We start from the raw sequence: 24,203 nt of genomic DNA, 5'->3' as shown, positions 1-24,203 counted from the left end.
CTCCTCAGCACTGCCTTCAGTGGGGGTATCTGATGAGCACAGGCAGCAGTGGACATAGAACAGGGGGTTGTGCACCAGTCCAGGGCAGGGGAGCAGAGCCCCAGAGGGATGACACAGGGCAGCTGACCCAGAGAGGCAGGGCAGAGAGCAAGGCTAGCAAAGGTGAGGTGGATGAGGTACCTGGAAACTTGGAGGTCCAGAAGTCATCAGGAAGGTACGCATGTGCAAAACTGGCAGGGAGTGTGATAGCAAAGAGCACGGGCTTCAGACTCGGGCCTAGGTTAACATCCTGCCTCTGCCTCTTCTCAATCTAAGTTCTTTTCTTTTCTTCTCCCCTCTTGGTACTGGGAATTGAACCCAGGGCCACTTTACCACGGAGCTACATCCTTAGTCCTTTTGATTTTTTTTTTTTTTAATTTTGAGACAGGGTGTCTTAAAGTTGCCCAGGCTGACCTTGAATTTAAGATCCTCCTGCCTGGGCCTCATGAGTCACTGGGCGTGCACCACCACACCTGGCCTTGAACCTCAGTTTTCTTATCTGTAAAATGAAACAGTCATACTTAGCATGGTGGACCCTGGGCTGGGCTTCCTGACCACTTCTACAGGAATGAAGGACTTATTCTCCATCTGCTAGGTAGAGGGGTCCTCAAAGAGGACTGGCTGGAGAAAACTGCCTCACCCAAGGTCACATCTCCTTCCAGGGTCAGCCCACAATCAGTGATGGATCACAGCAAGGAGGTAGGAGAACAAAGGCCCAACTCCAGCCCTGCCTCCAAAATTGGGACAAACTCCGAAGGAACACTCAGCTCCAGGGTTCCCTGGGTTGGAATGGTGCTGGCTGAAGTCTTTTTTATGCTGTGGCAGTCAGCCCTGCCTTCTCACCAGTGCTGCTTCTACCTCCCTGCCAAGGCATGAAATCCGGGGTCATGTGTCCCTGCAGCTGACTTTGCTCCCTAAGGAGCCTCAGCTCTTGACATCCAGGTGCCATGGTAAACATAAAGCACCCAGTCCCAAAGCCTGAGGACAGGAAAGTCCACCCTTTCCCCTGCTCCTCAGCTAACTTGGCCAGGCAAACCCCAAAAATGCATGTAGTGGCTTCTTAGTCGAGTGGATTTTTCCATCTGAGGAAATAAAGGGAGGGAGGAAAGGAAAGAAAAGAAGAAAGAAAAATGAAGAAGGGAGGGAAAGAATTGATTTTTTTAAAATTTTGAGACAGGGTGTCTCAAAGTTGCCCAGGCTGACCTCGAATTTAAGATCCTCCTGCCTGGGCTTCGGAAGTCACTGGTTTACAGGTGTGCACCACCATACCTGGCCTTGAACCTCTGTTTTCTTATCTGTAAAATGAAACAGTCATACTTAGCATGGTGGACCCTGGGCTGGGCTTCCTGACCACCTCTACAGGAATGAAGGACTTACTCCCCATCTGCTGGGTAGAGGGGGTCCTCAAAGAGGACTGGCTGGAGATAACTGTCTTCTGGGCCCTCCAGTCTGCAACACCTTGTCCTGGCAGCCCTGGCAAACTCACGCACTCACTGCTACAAGCACTGAAACTCCATACAAGCAATTTTTTAAAGTAAACTTTTTACTGAAGCATAATATACATAAAGACACATATCATAGGTGTCCAGCTGTATGGGTCTTATTAAGTGGACCATATACAAGTTAAGAAGCCAGGTAACCAGCTCCCAGCTTGAGACTCAGTACTTGAAAGCCACCTTGTACCTCCTTCTCGTCACCACTCCCTACCCCGATTGAGGGCCATCACCATCCTAACTTCTTACAGAATAACTTTTGTATTTAATATAAAGAGAAAGAACTTCAGAATGAAATTGACCAAATTAATGCTATGAGTGTATCATGGTGAATTCAGCTTTTATCTGTAACTATAATGCACTGATTTAATAAATAAATAAACACAGAATAAATAAATAAACACAAAATAAATAAATACAAGTAGAGTGGGAGGAGGGGGTCAGGGAAAGGGAAGGGAGATGTCCTGGAGATTGAAATGAAGCAAATTATGGAGCAAATTATGAATATGTCAAATGAGCTCCACTATTATGTATTACTATAAGGCACTAAAATAGACATTTTTAAAATATGCACATTTAGTCCTACTCTTGAAAGTAGAGGTAGCTTGCAGACATACTATCCTGAATATACCTAATGTTGTCAAAAGTAGAGGTAGCTCCAACGGATGAAGTTTCTAGACACAAAAAAAATCACAGTGAAAAAGAAGAAATTGGCTACAAATTCAAATTATTAACTCCCAGCAGTATGTGATTTAACCTCCAAAAGCCTCAATTTTCTCATCTGTAATATAGGGCAATAGGATCTATCTCATATGCTGGGCCATGCTATCCTATTTGCCTTGCTGACTAACTATTTACAGCTGCTCTCTACAATGTGATTGGACAAGTTATTGAGAACTTGAGACATGGCTGGCCCACGCTGAGATGTGCTGTAGGTATGAAACACATGCATCGGTTTTTGAAGACTTGATCTTTTTTTTAAACTTGTAAAATATCTCAATAATTTTTATATCGAGGATGATAGGGAACAGATAGAGGTGAGCAGTGGGAACACAGGTTAAGGGAATAATTCTATAAACTGGGCCCACTGTGCTGGCCTCCACATGCATCGTAAAATAAAATAAAAGCAATTTACCTGCAGCCCTGCCTGACTAAAGTCAACAGTCTACGTTACACTCCTCAGCAAACAACCTGTTATTTGAAGGAGAAATGAAAGTCCAAAATGCCAAGAAAAAGCACACAAGTGATTCACCTGAACAGAGCAGCAGCTGCGATGAAAGAAATTCATGTTTTACCAAACTCAATGTCCCCTGGAGTTGCCTTGTTAGGATCTTCAGCAAGCAGCAGCAAAAGGAGCTGAATGAACACTTCCTGAAAGACCCCTATCCATCCCACAGTGCCCTGGTGGTCCTGGCCACCAGGCTTGACCTGGAGAAGTGTCATGTGCAGAAGTAGTTTGTGGCTTGCCAGGACTCATACCTTGGCCGGCACCATACCCTCAGCTGGAGCAGCATCTGAGCCCACCTTCTTCCTGGACAGAAGTTGTCTACCTGTGCTGGGGCCAGTGGGCTTATGTGGGCACACCCAGAGGCAATGGGTGACTTAAGTGCCAGTCCTTAGGATTCCTTCCCAGAGGACCAACCCTGCTTCTCCAGTCCAGGCCAGGCCTGCGGGCAGCGCACAGGAGAGCATCCCATCAGCAGCAACCCAGCTTCAGGGCCCCAGTGGGCCAGGGGGCCAGGCCTGTGAGGCTCTATATAGCTTCGAAAGCTCCGAGTCTCTGTCTCCACATCTTCAGACCCAGAGGAAGAGGACATGGACAAATCAGGTCCAGGAGATTCCTGAATGTATATGGGTTCTACACCTGCCACATTCCGCAGGTCCCGCAGATCCTCACTCTGGCTACTTTCGCATCTGATTGTTGTCCCCACCTGTCATTTCAGTCACCTGGAAGCAAGTGTCTGGGTTTCTGGTCTAGGAGTGGAATGGGTGTTCCTAGATCCACTTCCTTCCCTTGATGCTGCCCCAGAGCTCTTCAGGGGGCTGTGCCCTGCACCCTCGACACTCAGTATTGTGAGCTTCTGCAGGCTTGTATACTACCTACGGTTTTCATCAAACTCCCTCATGAATATTAAAACATTCTCACATGGTTTTGGTTTTGGTTTTTTTTTTTTTTTTTTTTTTTTTTTGGTGGGGGAATAATGAGAATTGAACCCAGGGGTACTTTACCCCTAAGGCACATTTCCAGCCCTCTTCATATTTTATTTGGAGACAGGATCTTGCTAACCTGCTGAGGCTTTTGAGTTCCTCAGCCTCCTGCCTCAGCATCTGGAGCCACTGGTATTATAGATATGGATTTCCTTTATCCTGTACTCTTGGCAATTAAAGTCCCTCTGGTTCTCCACCCCACCACCAAAAAAAAACAAAACAAAACAAAACAAAACGTTACCCTGAAAGTGGGAATGATTTTTGTGACCTATACATAGACCAGATCCCAGAGCTCAGGGAGATAAGGATAATTCCCCCTACCCATAAAATCTATAAGGACAGAAGATTTCAGCCAGGCATGATGCACACACCTGTGATCCCAATGACTCAGGAGGCTGAGGCAGGAGGATCACAAGTTCAAAGCCAGCCTCAGCAACAGCAAGGTGCTAAGCAACTCAGTGAGACCCTGTCTCTAAATAAAATACAAAATAGGGCTGAAAATGTGGCCCAGTGGTCAAATGCCCCTGAGTTCAATCTCCAGTTATTCCCCCGCCAAAAAAGGGACACATTTCAATCAGAACTGGTAAACATGGGCCAAAGTGACCTAGAGTTGTCACAAACAGTGGAAACTTGAAAGTCTGATGTCATCCTTCTGTCAGTCAAAAGTCAAGAGGCGAATTTGAGTGGGATTTTAGAATTTTCCCTGGGACCCACCAAGAAGACTGGAGGGCAGGTGACTGGGGAAGCTGAAGCGAGAGGATAGCAAGTTTGAGGTCAGCCTCAGCAATTTAGTGACACTCTGTCTCAATAAAAAATAAAAAAAGTGAGATAGCGATTTAGCATGGAGAGATATACTAAGTCTTAAAGGAAACCTCCTTGAGCCATTGAGATTCAGAAAACTGAGCTGCAAATCTTGAAAAAGCAGGCATTTGGCCCATACCCTTGTAAAATGAGGGAAATACACAAGTGCAGGGAAAACTGGCATGAAACAGTGCAGCTCCACCCTGGCTCCAGATTGGCCCCGGATACAGCCCTTTTTTAAGTATTGGACTCCCAACTCAGGCTGGGCTTCTCACCCTGGAGATAGCCCACTTCTCCTTTGAATGTGTATCTATCCTAAATAAACCTCTGTCTATGTCTTTGTCTGGCTCATGCTGAAATTCTGTTCTGTCAGGTATGCCAACAACCCCTCTGGCCCTGTGTTGAATTCCCACTTCCCTCTGAGAACTCCTACCACCCTTCTCTGGAGACATTTCTTTTCCCATGATGAAAGGACTAGGGATAGTCAGTGGTAGAGTGCCCCCCCCTTCAATCCCCAGCACAAAACAAACAACTGGAGTGGGGAGGGGCAAGCGATGCGGTCCTCCTCCTCTGGGAGTGCTCCTCTTCCCTTTTTCAATCCCTTCTAATAAAACTCATGCCCGCTATCTGAGTGGTATGTCTGTAATGAAATCTTTCTGGCCTGATGGCAAGAATCAGGGTGAGAAAGGACTGCCAAGGCTGTCTTAGCCTGGCAGCAGGCCCATGCCCTGTGACAATGACATGCCAAAACAATCCCACTTGGGATACATTACATTATATGAAATGAGCTATTAATATTAAAGTATATATACAAATGGAATCTTATAATACAATACTCTTTTGCTCCATGTTATGTTTGTTTGCACATGAGTGACTTTAATGACTACTGTGCTATGCACTGTTATAACTTAAAAAGTGTGGGGCTAGGGTTGTGGCTCAGTGGTAGAACGCTCCCCTAGCACATGCGAGGCCCTGGGTTCAATCCTCAGCACCACATATAAATAAATAAATAAATAAAATAAAGATATTATGTCAACTTACAACTAAAAAATACATACATATGTGTGTGTGTGTGTTGTGTGTGTGTGTGTGTTTCTTTTTTCTTGTTTTGGTAACAGGGATTGAACCCAAACAAAGGTCACTTTATGGCTGAGCTAAATCCCCAAACTTTAAAAAAAATTTTTTTTTTTTTATTTGGAGACAGGGTCTTGCCAAGTTTAAGAGCCTCTCTCAGTTTCTGAGGCTGGCTTTGAACTTGCAATCCTCCTGCCTCAGCCTCTGGAATCACTGGGATTATGGGCATGCACTGCTGTACCCAGCCTAAAAAGTGATTTCTATCTCCTAATGTACTTGCCAAGATGGAGTGCTAACATTAGTCCTAAAAAAAAGTAAAGGTATTGTGTCCATAGACAACTAAAAGAAAAACTGGAAAAAAGAAAAAAGAAAAAAAGAATTGCTTGCAAATGCCATGCACAGTGGCACACGCCTGTAATGTCAGCGACGAGAGACTAAGATGGAGGATCCCAAGTTCCAGACCTGCCTCAGCAATTTAACAAGATCCTATCTCCAAAAAAAAAAAAAAAAAAAAGGAAAAAAAGTGTGGGCTGGTGATGTGGCTCAGTAAAAAACTCCCCTGGGCTCAATCTCAGTAACAAACAAACAACAAACATCATCATCAACAACAACCTAAAAAAAAAAAAAAAAAAATTAAAGGAGATATATATCTGGGATTTGTTTTAAATTGAAACCAAAGGTGCTTAACCACTGAGCCCCATATCCGGCCTTTTAAATTTATTTTATATCTTTATTTATTTTTATATGGTGCTGAGGATCGAACCCAGTGGCTTATGCGGGGTAGGTGAGCGCTCTAGCACTGAGCCACAAACCCAGTCCCCTTTTTATTTTTTATTTTGAGAAAGGATCTCGCTAAGTTGCTGAGGCTAGCTTTGAACTTGTGATCCTCCTGCCTCAGCCTCCCGAGTCGCTGGAATTACATGCGCCACCAAGTCTGGCTTCTTTCTTCTTAATTACGTTTATAAATTACTTTCAAGTAATATATGATCGCACAATCAAACCTAACGAATGTTCTCGACTAAACAAAATCTCTCGTTCATGTCTAGTAACATATTTCTAACCTAGAACCACAAGCCTGGCTTAGTTGACTGATATTTAAAACCCATAACTTTATTTCTGGATGCCAAATAAATATGAGAAATTTGAGACAGTCTCTAAGGAGACTGGCATTCGTTCCAAGCATTCTCAAATCATATCCCATACTCCCTTTCTGCCCTCCCAGTTCTCGTTTTTTATCCTGAAACCTCGCGAGAGGTCAAGTTTTCATGAATTCTCCCAGAAGCCACCGCTCTTCCTCTTCCTGTAAGCGGCCTGAGGTGAGTGCTTCTCTAGAGTCTGGGTACGAGTGTTCAATCCTCCGGTCATCACCGCCATCCTGGCCTCTGGAGTGCGGGCGTCAAGGACCCCGGGAGGAAAACTCCCAGGGCTAAGATTTCTTGCTGGAAGCGATGTTTCTCTGTGCAAGGAGACGTGGCAGAGTGCCCGATGTGATGCTCCCGGGCCGGCAGGCCTCTGTGAGCTGCAGAGGAACGTGATGGATGGGGACGGGGGAGGGAGAAGCTCGTCGGCTGGTGGGGGTACGGGCAGCTGCCCTCCGTGTCTGCTCCGACTGTGGAGGTCCAGTGTCCCGCGGTGAGTGGTGGCCAGTACGCGGAGCATTTGTGGCCGCAATGAGAGAAACTTTTGAGGGAATAAAGGCAGATTGAAACCAAACCCTTCTCAGTTAAGTGCTGCAAATTGGATGACTCCTACCTAACGTGGATGATAGTGTAAAGTCTGTAGTGTGGGAAGCTATTCTTGTGAAGCTGTGTGAGTGAAGGGGTTTCTGTAAAGAGGGAGGGAGGGAGGGCGGAGAGGATCGGAGTTGGTTTTTGCTATGTCAGATGCCATGCATTTGGCGGCATCTTAGGTCTAAAAGACCCACGTTTAGATCAAAACTGGCTGTTTTCTTTTAAAGGGGAAGGGAGAGGGTTGATTGGAGGTCCAAATCACTATTCGTGTAGTCAGCGCCGTAGTGGTTGGTTGATGCAGAGGGAAGAGAAGAAAGGACAGGGTGGAGGGAAAGGACGGCTGCGATGATGGCGTATCTTAGGACACCTTTGGATTAATCATGAAAACAACTATTCTCTGAGCAGCTTCTAATATCACTTAACACTTTGTTATTTAAAGTTCACCAGTTACCCTTAAGTATCTATCACTGACAAGTATGGGGTGCTCCCTTCCAGGTGATCTATGAAAATGGTCCGCTACTCTCTTGACCCGGAAAACCCCACAAAATGTAAGTGAATAGGACATAGATCTATAATTTCTACTTTGGGGTGAGCATAAAAGTATAGCCAGAAATTAACCAGAATTTTTTTTATATTCTAGCATGCAAATCAAGAGGCTCAAATCTTCGTGTTCACTTTAAGGTATGAGACTCCTAATGCAATCTAAGTTTTCCACATGTTCTAGTGTTGCTCATCTTTAAAGAAAGCTGCAGTGATGCCTTTCTTAGGACACCTTTGGATTTACCATGAAAACTAATACATTCTGAGCAGCCACCTTTTACTTGTATGTTGATTATCATTGTATAATGAGCAATTTGACTCAGGATTTCTGAAATTGAATAAAAGTACCAGAAAATCCTTGAGAAAGTAGTTGGATGTTGGATGTTAAAGATTTTACAGTGGATAAATTGAGGATTAGGATTAATTTTCCCTAGTTCCAAACAGTTTCCCAGGCTTTTAGTCACAATTATCATGTATGACAATTTTGAAATTCTATACTTAAATGTTTGCTTTAAAAATTATACTAACCAAAACTTCATTACTCTTATTTAGAACACCCGTGAAACTGCGCAAGCCATCAAGGGTATGCATATCCGAAAAGCCACCAAGTACCTGAAAGATGTCACATTAAAGAAGCAATGTGTTCCATTCCGGCGTTACAATGGTGGAGTTGGGAGGTGTGCCCAGGTGAGAATTCTTAGTGGCTATTTGAAAATATAAATTGTAAGGAAAGGTGATTGGCTGGGATAATTGTGGCTAGAATCTGCCTTTGTCAAGCTTTCTTGGTTGCTGTGATGACTATCTTAGGACACCTTTGGATTAACCATGAAACAAACCATGTGCTGAGCAACCTTGATATTACATAAAATAGATTCATCATGGTTCCAATGTTCATTTAAACCGTGGAAAGTTACTAATCACATTCCTTCATTTTCTCAGGCCAAACAGTGGGGCTGGACACAGGGCCGGTGGCCCAAAAAGAGTGCTGAATTTTTGCTGCACATGCTTAAAAATGCAGAGAGTAATGCTGAACTTAAGGTACCCAAACCGTAAACTTCCTTATGTGTATATGCAAATTAAGTGTTGTTCCAGATTTATATCATTGTTTTGCTCTGATTAAATCTCTCATTTAAATATTCTAAAGACTTCTCTGTCTCCAGCAGTCCAAAATTTTGTCTAAAGATTTTCATAAAAATCTACCAACAGCTGTAACTTTTCTTGTGCCATGAACCTTTTGGTAGTATGATTAATTATCAAAATGATTGCCTTATTAGTGGTTATATCAGGGTGTAGAAACTGGCTGTACATTGTCCTCTTCACCATGACCCCACCCCTGCACCCTTTTTTTCTTTACTGGAGATGGAACTCAGGAGTTCTCTTCTAAGCTATATCCTTCAGTTGCCACCACCATCCCTAACCTTTTTGACTGCCCAAGTTGTCAATAGACTGGCCTTGAACTTGAGAAGCTCCTGCCTCAACCTTCTCATAACTTGGGATTATAGGCATAGGGTGGTCACAAACATGATAGTAAACTGGGGATACAACTCAGTGGTAGAGCACTTACTCGAGCACAGTAAGAACATCATTATGGTGATAACTCAGAAAGCCGACAGTGTCTTAAAAAAATATACCATTGAAGATCTTAATGGATTATCTTTCAAAAATGATTTTATTCAGAAATGGATGGGGTATTGGTTGGGAATTAGTATTTCCCAATAATGTAGTTAGTAGCGTTAAGACCGTGAAAGTTGTTACCTTATTTTGTTCTCCCTCTCTTGCCAGGGTTTAGACGTAGATTCTCTGGTCATTGAACATATCCAGGTGAACAAAGCACCCAAGATGCGCCGTCGTACTTACAGAGCTCATGGTCGGATTAACCCATACATGAGTTCCCCCTGCCACATTGAGATGATCCTCACTGAAAAGGAACAAATTGTTCCTAAACCAGAAGAGGAGGTTGCACAGAAGAAAAAGGTAATTATTTAATAGCTTGATTTTGTTCGAGTACTTTAGAAAGATCTATGGTTGCTGTGATGACCATCTTAGGACACCTTTGGAATAACCATGAAAGGAAAGTATTCTGAGCAACCTTTTAATTTTGTAGTCAGTATTATCAAATGCATATAATTATCTGTGGTCCCACTTAGGTTTCCCTAGCCACTTTAAACACATGTCCCTGAAATCTCAAAATTTTTTTTTCTTTTTCTTTTCCCAGATATCCCAGAAGAAGCTAAAGAAACAAAAACTTATGGCACGGGAATAAATTCAACAAAAAATAAATGCAAATAAAAGAATGTTGGTTGTCTTTTATTTGTGTGGTGGTGTTGGGGATTGAACCCAGGGCCTAGCAAGTATTTTGGGTATTCTCACAAGTCATAAACTAAAATTAGAAACAGGCTTTTGTTTTTGTTTTGGGTCTTTGGCCTTGAACCCCTAGGATCAAAGTCATCCTCAAGCTTCTGAAGTAGCTAGGATAGTCCAAAATATGCTGTTTTGATTATCTTGAGATCCTTTGTATAAAATATAATATGGGGAAATTTCTGAAACTTTGTATTTTTTAAACAGCCTTGAGATTTAGCATAGCATACAGTCCACCCATTTACAAAGGGTGTATTCAGTGAGGTACTCCATCACTACAATCAAGTTTAGAATTTGTTCCTTGTCCCATAAAGGAATTTGTGTGTGTGCTGGGGACTTAACCCTGGCTGTATCCCAGCCTTTTTTTATTTTGAGATAAGGTTTCCCTAAGTTGCTGAGGCTGGTATTGAATTTGGCATCCTCCTGCCTCATGCTTACCAGTTTCTGAGATTACAGGCATGCATCATCACACCTGGCCCATCAAGGAGTCCTAACAGTAGTTAACTCATTCTCCGTTTCCCCTATTGATCCCTAAGTAACTACTAATCTATTTTCCGTATAGATCTGCCTCTTAAGAACATTTCATGAAAATGGAGTTGGTGTCTGATTTGAATTTCATGGCATGTTTTTGGGGTTTGTGTGTACTATGGCATGTATTCCATATGTAATCAATTCCTGAACAGTGGCTGTTACAAATAGTGTTGCGAAGCCTTGTGTGCACGTTTTTGTGTAAGCATTTTTGCATTTCTTTTTTGATCATAAGATGATCCCAGTAACATGGTGAGGAACTGTCAAAAGACATTCCCACCAGCAGTGGTTCCAAATTCTCACCAGTACAAAATTACAGGTAACAATCCTGAAGGTGATGAAATGGTACAACCGTTTCTATTAACTCATTTGATACTGGGTATTGAACCGTCTGGCAAGGACTTGCTCTACCACTCAGCTACAAAGTTTAGCGTTTACTCCCAAATCTGCCCTTCCATTTAAGTTGCTTAAATTTCCTGTGTGGCGGCCACTGATAGGCGATATTTCCAGAATCCGTATTTTGAATTCTGCATTCTGGAACAGGCCCTAGCTCAAATATTCTAACGAAAGGAGCTGCATCTACCGGCCGCCTACAAAGCTTGGTTGTACTTCCGGGCCCGAAGGCTCAGATCCTGGACTATAGCGCCGGTAGTTTCGGCGAGTCCCGCCCCGCGTCCCTATTACGTCCCGTGCGTCTTCAAGCTGACGCAGCACCCTTTGTCAGCCCCTTTGGAGGTGCCCATTGGCTAGGCGGCAGCTTGTCCCTCCCCCCGGAAGTGCGGGCTTTGCCTTGGTGACTTCCTCGTCGCGGGTGAGCCAGGCTTGGATGCGCCGGGCAGGCTGCGCTCTGTCCTCTGCGCTCCCGCGGCGGTTTCGAGTAGCTCCACTGGCTCTTCCCGGTGGCGCTCAGGAGCCTTCGGCCGGTGCGCGACTCGCCGGCTCGCCTGACCGCCCTGCCCGGAGCCTTGCGGCAGCCTGAGCTCCCGCTACACTCCGCCTGGCCTCACGGTACTCTCGCTCCCCACGCGCGCCCTTTCCACCCGCCCGCTCGGGGCCTCGGTCCTGCAGCTCCTTTTCTCCTTGCCGGTTCGTTCTCTGCCGTGCCTGGTGATGTCCATGTCGCTTTCCTTCTGTAATCCTCGCCACTGACCCTGCTTTTCCCTTCGGTCTTTTCAGTTGTCTTTGACTCAGTCTCAGGGTTTCTTCGAACGAGGTGGCTTTCTGGCCCGCCCTATCTGACCTATTTCTGATGGAGCCTTGGCCTTTTCCTCTCTGTTCCATTGTCATCTTGGGCCGAGTCGAATGAAAGGTGATTCCTCTGCAGCAGTTATAATTCAATTTGCTCGCTTTGCTGTCTTGGAGAATAGTTCAAATGAGTCTCTCCTTGCCACCTTCTAGACTTTTCTAAAACCACATTCTCCTGTAGCGAATCATTATGAAGATTAAAAGATAAAATACAAGCAGTTTCTTTATAAAAAGAGCTAAAATTCATCAAAACTGTAATTGTAACGTTAAGTGGTTAATAGCATTTGTTTTTGAGAGTTGATTTACAACATAATGTGTACGATCTTACTTAAGACAACCTCAAAGGTAAAAATGAATCTTCATGAAGGATTGCCAGTCTCCAGTGTAACCTAGTATTGGGAGTATTACCCGTTGTTTTGAAAGGGGTCACTTGGTTTTGAAGGTTTGGTAGAAGGTGGAGAACATGATCATTGTGTTTTTTCAAAGGGGAAAAGGTAGTAGTCTTGAGCTGGGAAACCGGAACTGGAAATTCTGGTCTTAACTCTGTTTACAATGAACTTTGGACAGGTCACAACTTTTGAGCTTTTTGTTTTTCTGGTCTTTTAAAAATAATACGTAAGTTACAATATGTGCAGACAATCTGGCCTATATTGCATTCCTGTAAGAGTGGTACTGTCATTGTCTGTATTTTACATATGAGAAAAAATTAAGGCACTGTTGGGTTAAATTATTTGTGCAGAAATGTCACCTAGAAAGTGGTCATGCCCCTCTCAAATCCAGGTAACTGCCAGCCGAAGTAGTACTGTAGTAGTACCTGAAAGAACGTTCAAGACCCAAACCAAATTACCTCTGAAATGTCCTCAGATCAGATTCTAAATATGTGTGGTCAAAAATAATGGTCCTTTGAAAAATTCGGAGAATCAGCACTAGTTTGTCTTTTTTCTTTTGTCCCTTTTCCTCCCATACTGGGTGGGGATTAAACCCCAGGGAAGCTTTACCACTGAGTTGCATTCCCCCAGCCTTTATACTTTTTTTTAGGTTGAGACAGGAAGGATCTTAACAAGTTGCCCTGGTTAGCCTGGAATTTCGGATCCACCTGCTTCTGCCTCCCCAGGGAGCTGGAGTTACAGCTTGTGCCACCGTGCTTGGCTAGTTTGTCATACTTTAATCAGAGAATATGTTCTTTAAACTTTTGGAACAGGTTACTTTGGTAGATTCTTAAAATGCTTCTTTTTTTTTTTTTTTTTTTAAGTTGGGACACATATCTCTATATTACTTATTTATGTGTAGTACTGAGGATCGAACCCAGTGCCTCACACATGCTAGGCAGGCGCTCTACCACTGAGCCAGAGCCCCAGCCCACTTAAAGTGTTGTTTTGACTAGGGGATTGTTTCAAAGAATCTAATGGGTCCTTTGTAAAATAGTTGTCTATATTCCTTGATGTAAATTTTCATCTCCATCTTAAATCATTTCAAGGGCACATTCAGATTGGATTATCCATACCATTGTTTTCTACCTGTATTGTGAACATTTAAAATTGAATAGTATACTCATGGTGCTGACTTATTTGCCAGTCAACACTGCTTAATTTACAATATTTTGAAATTTAGAAATTTTAAAATACTGAATTATGCCTTGTGCACTGTTTTAAAACTGCTTACTTTTTATTTAAGGTTCTGCATCCTACTCTTAGAGGAGTAAAAATTCTTGTAAATTTAAAAGATCTTTTGATTTAATTGTGTTATGTAACTGTTATTGGGCCTTTTTTCAAGAAATTGGTGATTTTCAGAAATTCCAGTAGGATTCATAATTACCAAGGAAATTAGCCATGTTAACTTTTAGAAATGAACTTTTAGAAATTGACCTATGTGATAATATTGAATAAGATTTTTTTATTTTTCAGCACACCTTAATTCATGCCCTTGAAACCAAAAAAACAGGACTGGGAGTATAGCTAAGTTGAAGATGGCTTGCCTAATGTGTTCAAGGACCTGGGTTCGGTCCCAGCACCACAAAAAGAGAAAGAAAGAAAAACAAAGCATATCTAAGAGTTGTTGCTTAGTAAAGGCCAATTGATTTGTAGCCTCAAGGTCTTCCAAAGTCATGTCTTGATTACAGAATTTGCCTTTAGTGTTGTAAGGTTTGGGTAATTGATATTGTCAGTCCCTGAATATTGGGACTTGGAAGTTATTTCACACTCAGTGTACTCTACACTTTCGTGGGATGTAAATCATGATGTCTTTTGTTCCTTCTTTATCAGTAAGTGGAAATAGCAAGGGTACACAGCCTCCTGGATTAAATGAGTTAGTGTATGTAAACTTATTTGTACCTATTGAGAGTTGGTGTCTTTCTTTTATCATCAAATTTATGATTGGGGAGCAGTGATCGAAAGGTTTGGATGTGGCATCTCATTATTCATGTCTACATCTTATTCCTTTACCTTGCAGATGGCAGCATTTTTATTTAATAAACTTTGTTTTAAAAAATAATGGTTTTAGGGGCTGGGTTGTGGCTCAGTGGTAGTGGTAATGGTAGTGTGAGGCACTGGGTTCAATCCTTAGCACCACATATAAATAAATAAAGGTATTGTGTCCACTTACAACTAAAAAATATTAAAAAAGAAAGAAAGAAAGAATGGTTTTAAACTTTTCCCTTTCACTATAAAAAGAGTCCTTTGGGGCTTTGCTTCTCTCTTCTCTTTTCTTGTCTTTTGTAGTGGGATTTGAACCCAGGAGTGCTGTACCACTGAGCTATGCCCCCCAGCCCCCCCCCCCTTTTTTTTTTTTTTTTGAGAAAGTTAAGTTACTGAGGCTGACCTTGATCTTGTGATCCTCCTACCTCTGCCTTCCAAGTAGCTGGGATCATAGATATGTGCTACTACATCCCGCCCTTTCAGATATGTTACTGTAAGTAAAATTCTTTAGCCATTAAATCTTTGGTAACTAATGTTTTCCTCACATACATCAACAGTTTCCGAGCTTGAGCCTGGGACAATGGTGTGCATTCCTTGTATTGTCATTCCTGTTCTTCTCTGGATCTACAAAAAATTCCTGGAGCCATACATATACCCTATGATTTCCCCCTTTGTTAGTCGCATATGGCCTAAAAAAGCTGTGCAAGAATCCAATGATAAAAACAAAGACAAAGTAGACTGCAAGGTAAGAACATTCAAATGCCTTGAACAAGGGCAGTGAAGGGGTGATACTTGAGTTAACACTTGGCTTTTGGAAGAACAAGTTTTTGCAGAAGCTTCAATAATTTTTCTCAAGTAATTAACATTTAACTTAAAGGTTTAAATTAGACAGAGGATTAGTGCATTTGTCCTTTGCCTTATGGCCAAGACAAACTGAAGGTATTTGAAAATTAATATTTAGACAACTCTGTTGCCTTTAGCATTGGTGCTTGTTAAGTTCAACTTTGACTGTATTCTGTTGTACTAATTTAGGCATCTTGCACATTTCTGGAAACAAAATTGTTTCATTCTAAAGTTGTGTGTTTTTAAAGAAAACGTTTTGGTTTTTTTTTAATAATAATTCTTTAAATGTTTATTTCATTTTAGGGTGCCGACAGAAATGGATTACCAACAAAAGGACCAACAGGAATCTATGATAAAAAGAAAGACTAATGCAACTTTTCCAAAGGATCGCAAATGTTTTTAAAATGGACCTGATGACACAAAGCACCTTCTTTGTAATTGTCTCTGACTTTTTTCTCTGAAACTAGAATTTTGGATAGAGAGTTTATTTATCTGATACTTACTGGGAAATACATAGTATTTATATTTAAAATGTACTTAGTTATATTTAATGACCTCATTCCTGAGTTCCATTTTCATTATAGTAGCTTTAATTTCTATTATTGCTGTTTTAATAATATGAATAAATAGGTTTGTGCCAGTAAATACTCAGTACTTAAAGTCCTTGGGCCTCTAGCATTCATTCATCCAAGTGAATTTGACTGCTCTTTGCTCTAATTCTTCAGGTCATTTTAATTTGAATGGATTAAGTTTTACTGTGAAATAGTACAGATGATAATGATGTGAAACTTAAAGATAAGATTACTGTCCAACACAATGGAGCAGTTTATCTATGAGAGTAAGTAACTACTGTTTATTGCTCTAAGAAAGATGGAAAAGAAGGATATAGGAGAAACTTTGAAAAATGAAACATCTTTTACATAAATGTCTAATATATTATAAAATTATAATGCTGTTGCATTCCTTCCATTCCTACAAATGCATTAAACATTCAGTTTAATTTGTGGTTCTTTGTTCTCTTAAAGTTTTTATTAAATGTTTGAAAGGGAAATTATTTACCATATCATAAGACAATTTTAATACTGAGATGGCATTTAGATAGTGATGGGAAACCAGTTACCTACTGTTGCACAAGGCAGGCCATCATTGAGTAGTTTCAATAACAGTGACTTGTCTGGGCAGTTCTTGGCTGGTCTGAGCTCTCTTACACAGCCGGGGGCTTACTGTTTCATCCTGGGCTTTTTTAGTTCAGTTTAGGGATCTGTAAATATTCAAAGATCATGAGGTATATTATATTTATTTCCTTGAAAATGGAAGAATTAAAAGGCACTCTTGCCCTTGGGTCCTCAGTGAAGTCCTGGGTCTTAACCAAGGTTATATTAAGCTATGTGCCTATTAACCTATGGAAACACCCTGGACTTCATTTGATATAAATCAGCAGGTCTCAACTTTTCTGCCCCAACCAACCAGACACCTGCCTGTAATCCCAGCAGTTTGGGAGACTGAGACAGGTCAATTTTATGTTTAAGGCCACTCTTGGCAACTTAGCAAGACCCTGTCTTAAAAGAAAAAATAATAAAGATTCAGTGATAAAGCACCTCTGAGTTCAGTTCCCAGTACTGCAAAGGAAAAAACTCTCATTTATTACCAATATTTCATAAATACTATTATCTTATATTCTTATAAGATAATAAAAAAAAAGAATAAGACAACATAAGAATATAAGATAATAGTATTTTATTTTGAGACAGTCTCACTAAGTTTCTTAGAGCCTCCTGAGCCACTGGGACTACAGGTGTGTGCCACTGTGCTGGACCATTTTTTTTCACTTTTATGGCTGATTGAGAAATGCTTTCTTCAACTGTCCTTGTACTAGGTTTGGCAGCTGCTGCCCAGTATCACACCAGTTCACCCTTCCCCAAAGTATCAGTCCTGTCGGACAACTTATACCTGAGGGCTGCCGTCCTACTAAGAGCTACCATTTATTAAACACATTGTGCCTGGCACTGTGTAAGGGTATATCACATACATGAAGGTATTGGATATTTGTGAAACTCTGAAGTGGTCAAAAAAACAGGATCATAGATTTTGAATATATTAAGTGGCAAGTCTATGTTTTTAAGATTTTGTTTTGTTTTTCCCCCCAAAAAACTGGGTCCTGAACTCCTGGGCTTGAGTGATCTCTGGATCTCCTACCAGGCGGCAGGGACTACAGGCATGTACTGCCATGCCTGATTAAGGTCTTCTCCTTAACTTACACTAAGGAGCCGTCACAGCTTATAATACATAATTGCTAGTAATACCTATTGGGAATAATTGAGCAAAAATGGAGAGCATGAGTTTGAACTGATCAGTATTTGTGAGCTTGTTTTATTTATTTATTTATTTTATTTTATTTTTAATTTTTTAAATGTATAGACCTTTATTTTATCCATTTACTTATATGTCGTGCTGAGAATCGAACCCAGTGCCTCACACATGCTAGAAAAGCACTCTACCACTGAGCCATAGCCTCAGCCCCTGTGAGCTTGTTTTAAAGTTCTAATTTTGCTTACCTTGCAGCATGATGCTTTAATTTACCTACTTTTCAATAATTTACTTTTGTCCTGGTAAATTCTAGCTAAAATTTTTGTCTCTTTGTGAGACAAACTCATTTTCTTACATAATTATTCAAGATTCACCTGAAAGACTCCTGGGTTTTGTCACCTTTTTTTCATTACTTAGCTAGCTACCTTCCTAGGAAACCTGGGTAAGTCAGCATTTTCTCAAAATTACTGTCCACTGGCTTGTTGCCCTCTTAGGTGGATTCTATTGAAAGGAACTTTTAACCACTGATGTCAAGTCTCCTGAACCCCATAAAGTTAAACGTCTTTTGAGTTCACTCAAATCACAGTGGAAGTGGGGGAGGAAAGGTTCTTTATGATTTCCCCAGGGAGCTTCTGGTTTGTTCCATCCTCAAAGCTATTAATTGTTGATGTGGACTTCTGCTTTAAGGAAGAAGCACAAACTACAGGCAGACATTCTTATGAAGTTACCACAAGTAAAAAGAAGAGAAAGAAGATGGCCCAAAGTTAGACAAGAGATAGGTGGAGTCTCAGGAAGAAAGAAAAAGAGACCTGGAACTTTTGTTGGATAAACAAAACCTCTGTGGTGTGTTTGTAACAGATCAATAAGAACAAAAGCATGACTAATTTAAATTTCATAGATTCAAAGACTTATACAATGGGCCTACAAATGATTGATGGCTAGACCATTTGGCCAAAGAACAACATTCTGAACCCCAAGTACAGAATGATTTTCATGTGCGTAGGCTGTGTCTCATCCAGCGAGGAGGTCTACAAAACAGGGTAGAGGAGAGAGTGGCTGCGGAGTTGCTAAACAAGACCTCTGGAGACCAAGCAGGAAGCCGGTCTCATTTTATTGCACAGTTACCATGTATATATACTCAGGCAGTAGCTAAGCAGATTACAGGCAGCCACCAATGCAGTTTCTGCTAACTGTCCTTGCAGTGACCAATCAAGGAGTGGGCTTTGGAGCAAGCACAGGAACTTGCTCCAAAGGCTTCACACCCAGGGCTGTGCCTACAGGGATGCAGTTTGCCCCACACAAGCCTAGCAAGGCTGAGTGTTTCGCCACTCATGATGCCCATAACATGCCATGTATGCAGTACTCCATGCACTTGTCCCCACATTCATGGAAATTTACTTTCAAAGAAGATTGAGAACTTGCACATTTCTTTCCAGAAAAAAAATTATGGTAATCAGGGCCCAACCTGGGCATGTCCTGGTTTTCTCTTTGAGGAAGGGTGTATCTGTGCCCTGCCTTTGGATGTGTACATTTTTACTATGCGTAAATAAATCTTTGCTTGTACCTTGCCTCCTGAAATCTCAGTGTTGAAAGTCAAGAACCCACCCAGGCCAAGCTGAGGTTCCATTCTCTTCAGAGAGACCTTGTTAATTGAAAGGGTAAGAAATTTCAGATTTTTCAAGTGAAGGGAGAGGTTGGAATTGAGAGGGTCAAGAATTGCAGATGGGAGGGCTGGGGTTCTGGCTCAGTGGTAGAGCGGTTGCCTAACGTGCGAGGCCCTGGGTTCAATACTCGGCACCATGTAAAAATAAAGGTATTGTGTCCAACTACAACTAAAAAATAAATGTTAAAAAAAAAAAACAACTGCAGATGAATTGTGAAGGGCCAATGTGTGATAAAGTATTCACAAAATATACCAAAGACTCCCAAGAGTTAAGCTTGTCTGGCCCTTAGGGCACATCTAACCCAATCCTCTCATTTTCACCAAGGACAAAAGAGGTGGCTCAGGTGCTGGGATAGGGCAAGAGTGGAGTCTCCTGCAGGACTGCTGGGTACAGTTGTGCCAAGTGTGCACTGGGCAATTTCAGAAGGCACATTGACAACCATGTAAATGATTCCCTTAGGTTGGTGCATTACGTATACAACCATACACGGGGTTCTGCTTCTGACTTGGCGATTTGTCAGATGCTATTTCATATTTCACTGGTGTATTTGTTTTTCTATTGCTATATTACAAATTACCACAAACTTAGGGGCTTAAAACAACATGAATGTATTATCTCACAGGTTTTCTGGGTCAGATGTCCTCATGGCATAACTGGTTTCTTTGCTTAGGGTTTCGCCAGACCAAAATCAGGATGTTGGCCAGGTCTGTGGTTCTCAGGAAGGCCCATGGTTCTCTTCCAAACTTGCTGCTTGTGGGACTGCAGTCCCGGGTTTCCTTCCAGGTAGCTGGGGCCTCCGCTCTTGGAGGCCACTCCCAGTTCTGTTGCACAGAGTCCCACAGTGCACTCACCACACTGGGGTTCACTTTCTTCCTGCCCTTCTGATCCTCTGGGACCAGTCAGGAAATCTGCATTCGAAGGGCTCCTATGACTAGGTCAGGCCTGCATATGTAAGGTCAACTAATTTGAAATCAATCTTCAAAATTCTTTCACAGCAGCACCAAACTAATGTTTAGTTGATGTTTGGGAGATGATGCATGGTTTCTACCATGGACCAGAAATCTAGGGAAGCCTCTTAGCAGTCTGCTTGCCTGACTGGGGTTGTAGCTCAGAGGTGGAGCGCTTCCCTAGCATGTGTGAGGTACTGGGTTCCATCCTCAGCACCACATAAGTAAAATAAAGGTATTGTGTCCACCTATAACTAAAAACAACAACAACAACAAAAAACCCTAAAAAGTCTGCTTACCACTTTCCTAATGATTCTAATCCTTTAATTACCAGATGTACTGGAGAAATAAAACCCCAAAGAAAAACTCAGACTTTCTCATATGATAGGTTACTTCTACCACACACTAAGCATGTAATTCTGCAGCAGTAGACACCAGCTGGGTGTCCTCTAATTCAATCTACCTGGAGATGGCTTTGGTTCCTGCAGGTTGGGGGCTCAGTTCCCCCAACTACCCCCTCTTGAGATGCCAGTTACAAGCCCCAAGTTGTTTTACCTGTGCTTCTGATCAATTGGCTATAAATCAGGTTCTCACTCACCCCTTGCCCAAGTGGCTCGAAGAACTCAGGGAAACACTTATACTGGATTATTATAAAGGATTATAATTGAAAGGGGGATATATAATGGATATAGATGAAGAAGTGAATAGGGTGAGGTACAAAGAAGGGGCATGGAGCTTCCATGCTCTTTCTGGTTGGAATCCCAGGAATCTCCATATATTCAGCTATCCAGAACATCTCCAAATCCTGTCTTTTGGGATTTTTATGAAGGCTTCATTACATACATATGCTTGAAACATGGTGTCAAAATGTGATTGGACAAAATGAGTATATGATTGAATGCTCATAGCCTATGTGGGCAAACACAGCCTGTCCAGATTCTTCTTGGACTTTCTGGGCAGCTGCCCTTCCAGGGTTCAGAGCAGGACCCCTCTGGAATGAGGAGGGTCTAGTGACCTGCTGTTGACAATATAAGTCAGAGAATATTTTAATTTTTGAGATAGGGTCTTGTTAAGCTGCCTAGGGCCTTGCTAAGTTGCTGAGGCTGGCCTTGAACTTGAGATCCTCCTGCCTCAGCCTCCTGAGTCCCTGGGAATACAGGCATATATCTCTGTACTTGGAATTTCTTTGTGGCCAGCTCCAAGATAGAAAGGTGGGGGAAGATATTTTCTCTGACCCATCCTGGGGGAGAGAAATTCTAGTTGTCTTATTTGGGGGAGGGAATTATGAGCCAGAACCGGTGGACAGAACCCAAAAACCTATATACTCCAACATCACACTTGAAAACCTGTGGATCTGAATCTCATGTCACCACCTATCAAGGCCCCTACTGTCTGAAGAGTTTGTTTGTTTGTTTATTTATTTTTTGGTACTGGGAATTGAACTTGAGTACTCAACCACTGAGCCACATCCCCATTTTGTATTTTATTTAGAAACACTGTTTCACTGAGTTTGCTTAGTGCCTCACTAAGTTGCTGTGTTTGGCTTTGAACTTATCCTCTTGCCTCAGCCTCCCAAGATGCTGGGATTACAGGCATGCTCAACTTCCATCAATTCTTGTGACTCATTTACCCCCAAAGGCTTTACCTCTAAGTCCCATCATGCTGGGGTTTAGGTTCCAATGTGAAATTTGGAGGCACTCATACTTGAAACCATAGCATACCTAGTCTGAAAAGTCCTAAGGACCATTCAGTTAATTAATACAGCTGAAAATTTTGGAATAGTGTCTGACATGGGTTAGAGTTTTTGATACAACATTAAATGTTATGTTTGAGACTCTTACTAATTTGTCCCCAGTGGGAAGGAGACATCAACAGCTGCCTTGTCCCCCTCCCTAGGGAGGTCCCTAGGATCTTCCAGCAATGCTGTATTAAATAGCTCCTCTCAGACAGAGAGCAACTCTGGACCCTGGGAAATGGCATGGTCTCAGGATGCAGGAAAAGGAAGGCTGAATATGGGCTCTCCCCAGGAAGGAGAACTAGTGGTGCAGCCTCCCACTCTATCAGGCAGGTGACACCCAGGAACATTGGAGTCACTGCCTTTTAATTTTAATTTGTTCATTGTTTTAAAATTTGAGACAGAGTCTCTTTAAGTTGCCCAGACTGACCTTGAACTTGGAGATCCTCCTGCCTCTGCCTCCTAAGTAGCTAGAGGAATCACTGCCTTTTGAGCAAACTATCTGCAGCCACATCTGACCCTGGCTGCTAACAGCTGACTTTGCAGGAAATTCACTACCATAGCATCAGGCAGAGCTTCTGCAATGCTAGTTCAGGAGTCTGCTCAGTTGTTTACTCAACTTACTGGCTGGGTGTTCTTGTCGGGGTCTTTTCATGTCCCTAGGATTCAATTCCTCATCTCTAAAATGAAGAGATTATTTAACTGCTCACATTCCCTACATCGTCCTTACTCTTCCTACTACCTTTCAGGAGAAAATGGAGGCACAGAGAGTTGAAGCGGCTTGCCTAAAGTCATTCTGCACATAAATTATGGAACCTAAACTCAACCCAGATCTGTCTGGCTCCAAAGTCTGTTCTTTCTCAGGGAAGTGAAAACCTGAACACTATTTTTGGAACAGACTTGAGACAATAACTTGGGGGCAGTTTTGGTGCTGCTTGTGGAGTATCTTCTTAGTTATAGGTAATTTTTTGGCTCTTTACCTTCTAAAAAGAAATTCAGCTCCCTCCAGCTCCAATGTGTGTGGGGTTGGTTTGATTTTTTTTTTTTTTTTTTTTTTTTTAGTACCAGAGATTGAATTTAGAGGGGCTTAACCACTGAGCCACATCCCTAAGCCCTTGGTTTATTTTGAGATGGGATCTCACTAAATTGCTCAGGGGCTTACCAAATTGCTGAGGCTGGCTTTGAACTTGTGATCCTCCTGCTTCAGCCTCTCAAATGGCTGGGATTACAGGCATATGCCACCATGATCAGCTTCCAGTGTGTATATTTAACTTGCAATACAGTAAAGTTGCACTCCAAACCTTGCTAACCAATAGTTAGGAAAAGTTTAGCTGAGAAGGTTTTGAAGGATAGGTAGGTTACTCAAGTGTCTCTAATTTATGTCTCCTGCACTACTTCTTTTCCTTTTGTTTTTATTTATTTATTTATTTTTATTTTTATTTTCCTTTTGTTTTTAATGTTGCAATTTTGTACATAATTCGCAAGTCATCTTAAGTAGTTTAGAAAGAAAGGTATAAACAAAGTAACAAATGAATAAATAGCTGCTGCTACTCTTTCTCTTTTACTATATTACATATAAATTGACCTTCCCAGAATATGAGTGAATTCTTTCAGCTGCCTATCCTACTTACTGAATTCAGTCATCTAATAACTTCCAGGCCCTTTTGAACTTGAACCACATGCTATCTATTTTTTGTTTTTCTGTTTTTTAGTTTTCAGTCTGCAGAATTTAAAAACCTTAAATTGTACTATTTTTTGGTGTGTGTGTGGGGGTAACCAGGGATTGAACTCCGGAGCACTCGACCACTAAGCCACCTCCCCAGCCTTATTTTGTATTTTATTTAGAGACAGGGTCTCACTGAGTTATTTAGCACCTCATTTTTGCTGATGTAGTGGGACCTACCTCCCCCTTGGCAGAAGGTCTTAACTAAGCTTCTCTAGAAATCTTCATCAGAACTGATTTTAGAACTATCAGCAAGAGTCTCTACAAAAAGTGTTCAATGTAGGTAAACTTTCTATTTTCCCATTGCTCTATTTTATTTGGCCAATGGCCTGGAAGAATTTGGCACTCCAGGTGCTGTATGCCCCTTTACTAGTTTTTCACAAACATTTATCCAGTATAATAGTTTGTAGAAGTGTGTTTGCAAGTGCAAAATGAGATTAAAAAAAATCCTTTAACAAGGCCTTGAACTGGAGCTTCACAGAGATGTCTACATTTCTAAGAGAAGTTACCAATTGGGCTCCATGGTAACAGCTGGCAGTGGGAGGAAAGAAAAG

The 24,203-nt window shown here is 41.8% G+C and overlaps 2 protein-coding genes across 2 annotated transcripts; both read left to right on the top strand.

Annotated features, from left to right (window-relative positions):
- Positions 1 to 7,211: 7,211 nt before the first annotated feature.
- On the top strand, positions 7,212 to 10,193 carry RPL17 (ribosomal protein L17). Its single transcript, XM_081263090.1, has 6 exons — positions 7,212 to 7,893; positions 7,986 to 8,026; positions 8,438 to 8,572; positions 8,825 to 8,923; positions 9,668 to 9,859; positions 10,101 to 10,193. The coding sequence occupies exons 1-6, from the start codon at positions 7,848 to 7,850 to the stop codon at positions 10,146 to 10,148; spliced, it is 561 nt and encodes a 186-aa protein (XP_081119216.1). The 5' UTR covers positions 7,212 to 7,847; the 3' UTR covers positions 10,149 to 10,193.
- A 1,348-nt stretch (positions 10,194 to 11,541) lies between these two features.
- Positions 11,542 to 16,279, top strand: LOC308631686 (UPF0729 protein C18orf32 homolog). Its single transcript, XM_081263089.1, has 3 exons — positions 11,542 to 11,779; positions 14,988 to 15,175; positions 15,577 to 16,279. The coding sequence occupies exons 2-3, from the start codon at positions 15,011 to 15,013 to the stop codon at positions 15,640 to 15,642; spliced, it is 231 nt and encodes a 76-aa protein (XP_081119215.1). The 5' UTR covers positions 11,542 to 11,779; positions 14,988 to 15,010; the 3' UTR covers positions 15,643 to 16,279.
- Positions 16,280 to 24,203: the final 7,924 nt, after the last annotated feature.

Source organism: Spermophilus citellus, assembly GCF_964194105.1.
Source record: "Spermophilus citellus genome assembly, chromosome: 12".
NCBI lineage: Eukaryota > Metazoa > Chordata > Mammalia > Rodentia > Sciuridae > Spermophilus > Spermophilus citellus.
The sequence above is the reverse complement of the archived record's forward strand: the minus strand, read 5'-3'. Positions and strand labels throughout refer to the sequence as shown.

Coding starts and splice junctions, on each gene's coding strand:
- LOC308631686 (XM_081263089.1), top strand. CDS start 15,011: ATGGTGTGCATTCCTTGTATTGTCATTCCTGTTCTTCTCTGGATCTAC. Junction 15,176..15,576: donor AAGACAAAGTAGACTGCAAG/GTAAGAACATTC, acceptor ATTTCATTTTAG/GGTGCCGACAGAAATGGATT.
- RPL17 (XM_081263090.1), top strand. CDS start 7,848: ATGAAAATGGTCCGCTACTCTCTTGACCCGGAAAACCCCACAAAAT. Junction 7,894..7,985: donor CCCGGAAAACCCCACAAAAT/GTAAGTGAATAG, acceptor TTTATATTCTAG/CATGCAAATCAAGAGGCTCA. Junction 9,860..10,100: donor AGGTTGCACAGAAGAAAAAG/GTAATTATTTAA, acceptor TTCTTTTCCCAG/ATATCCCAGAAGAAGCTAAA.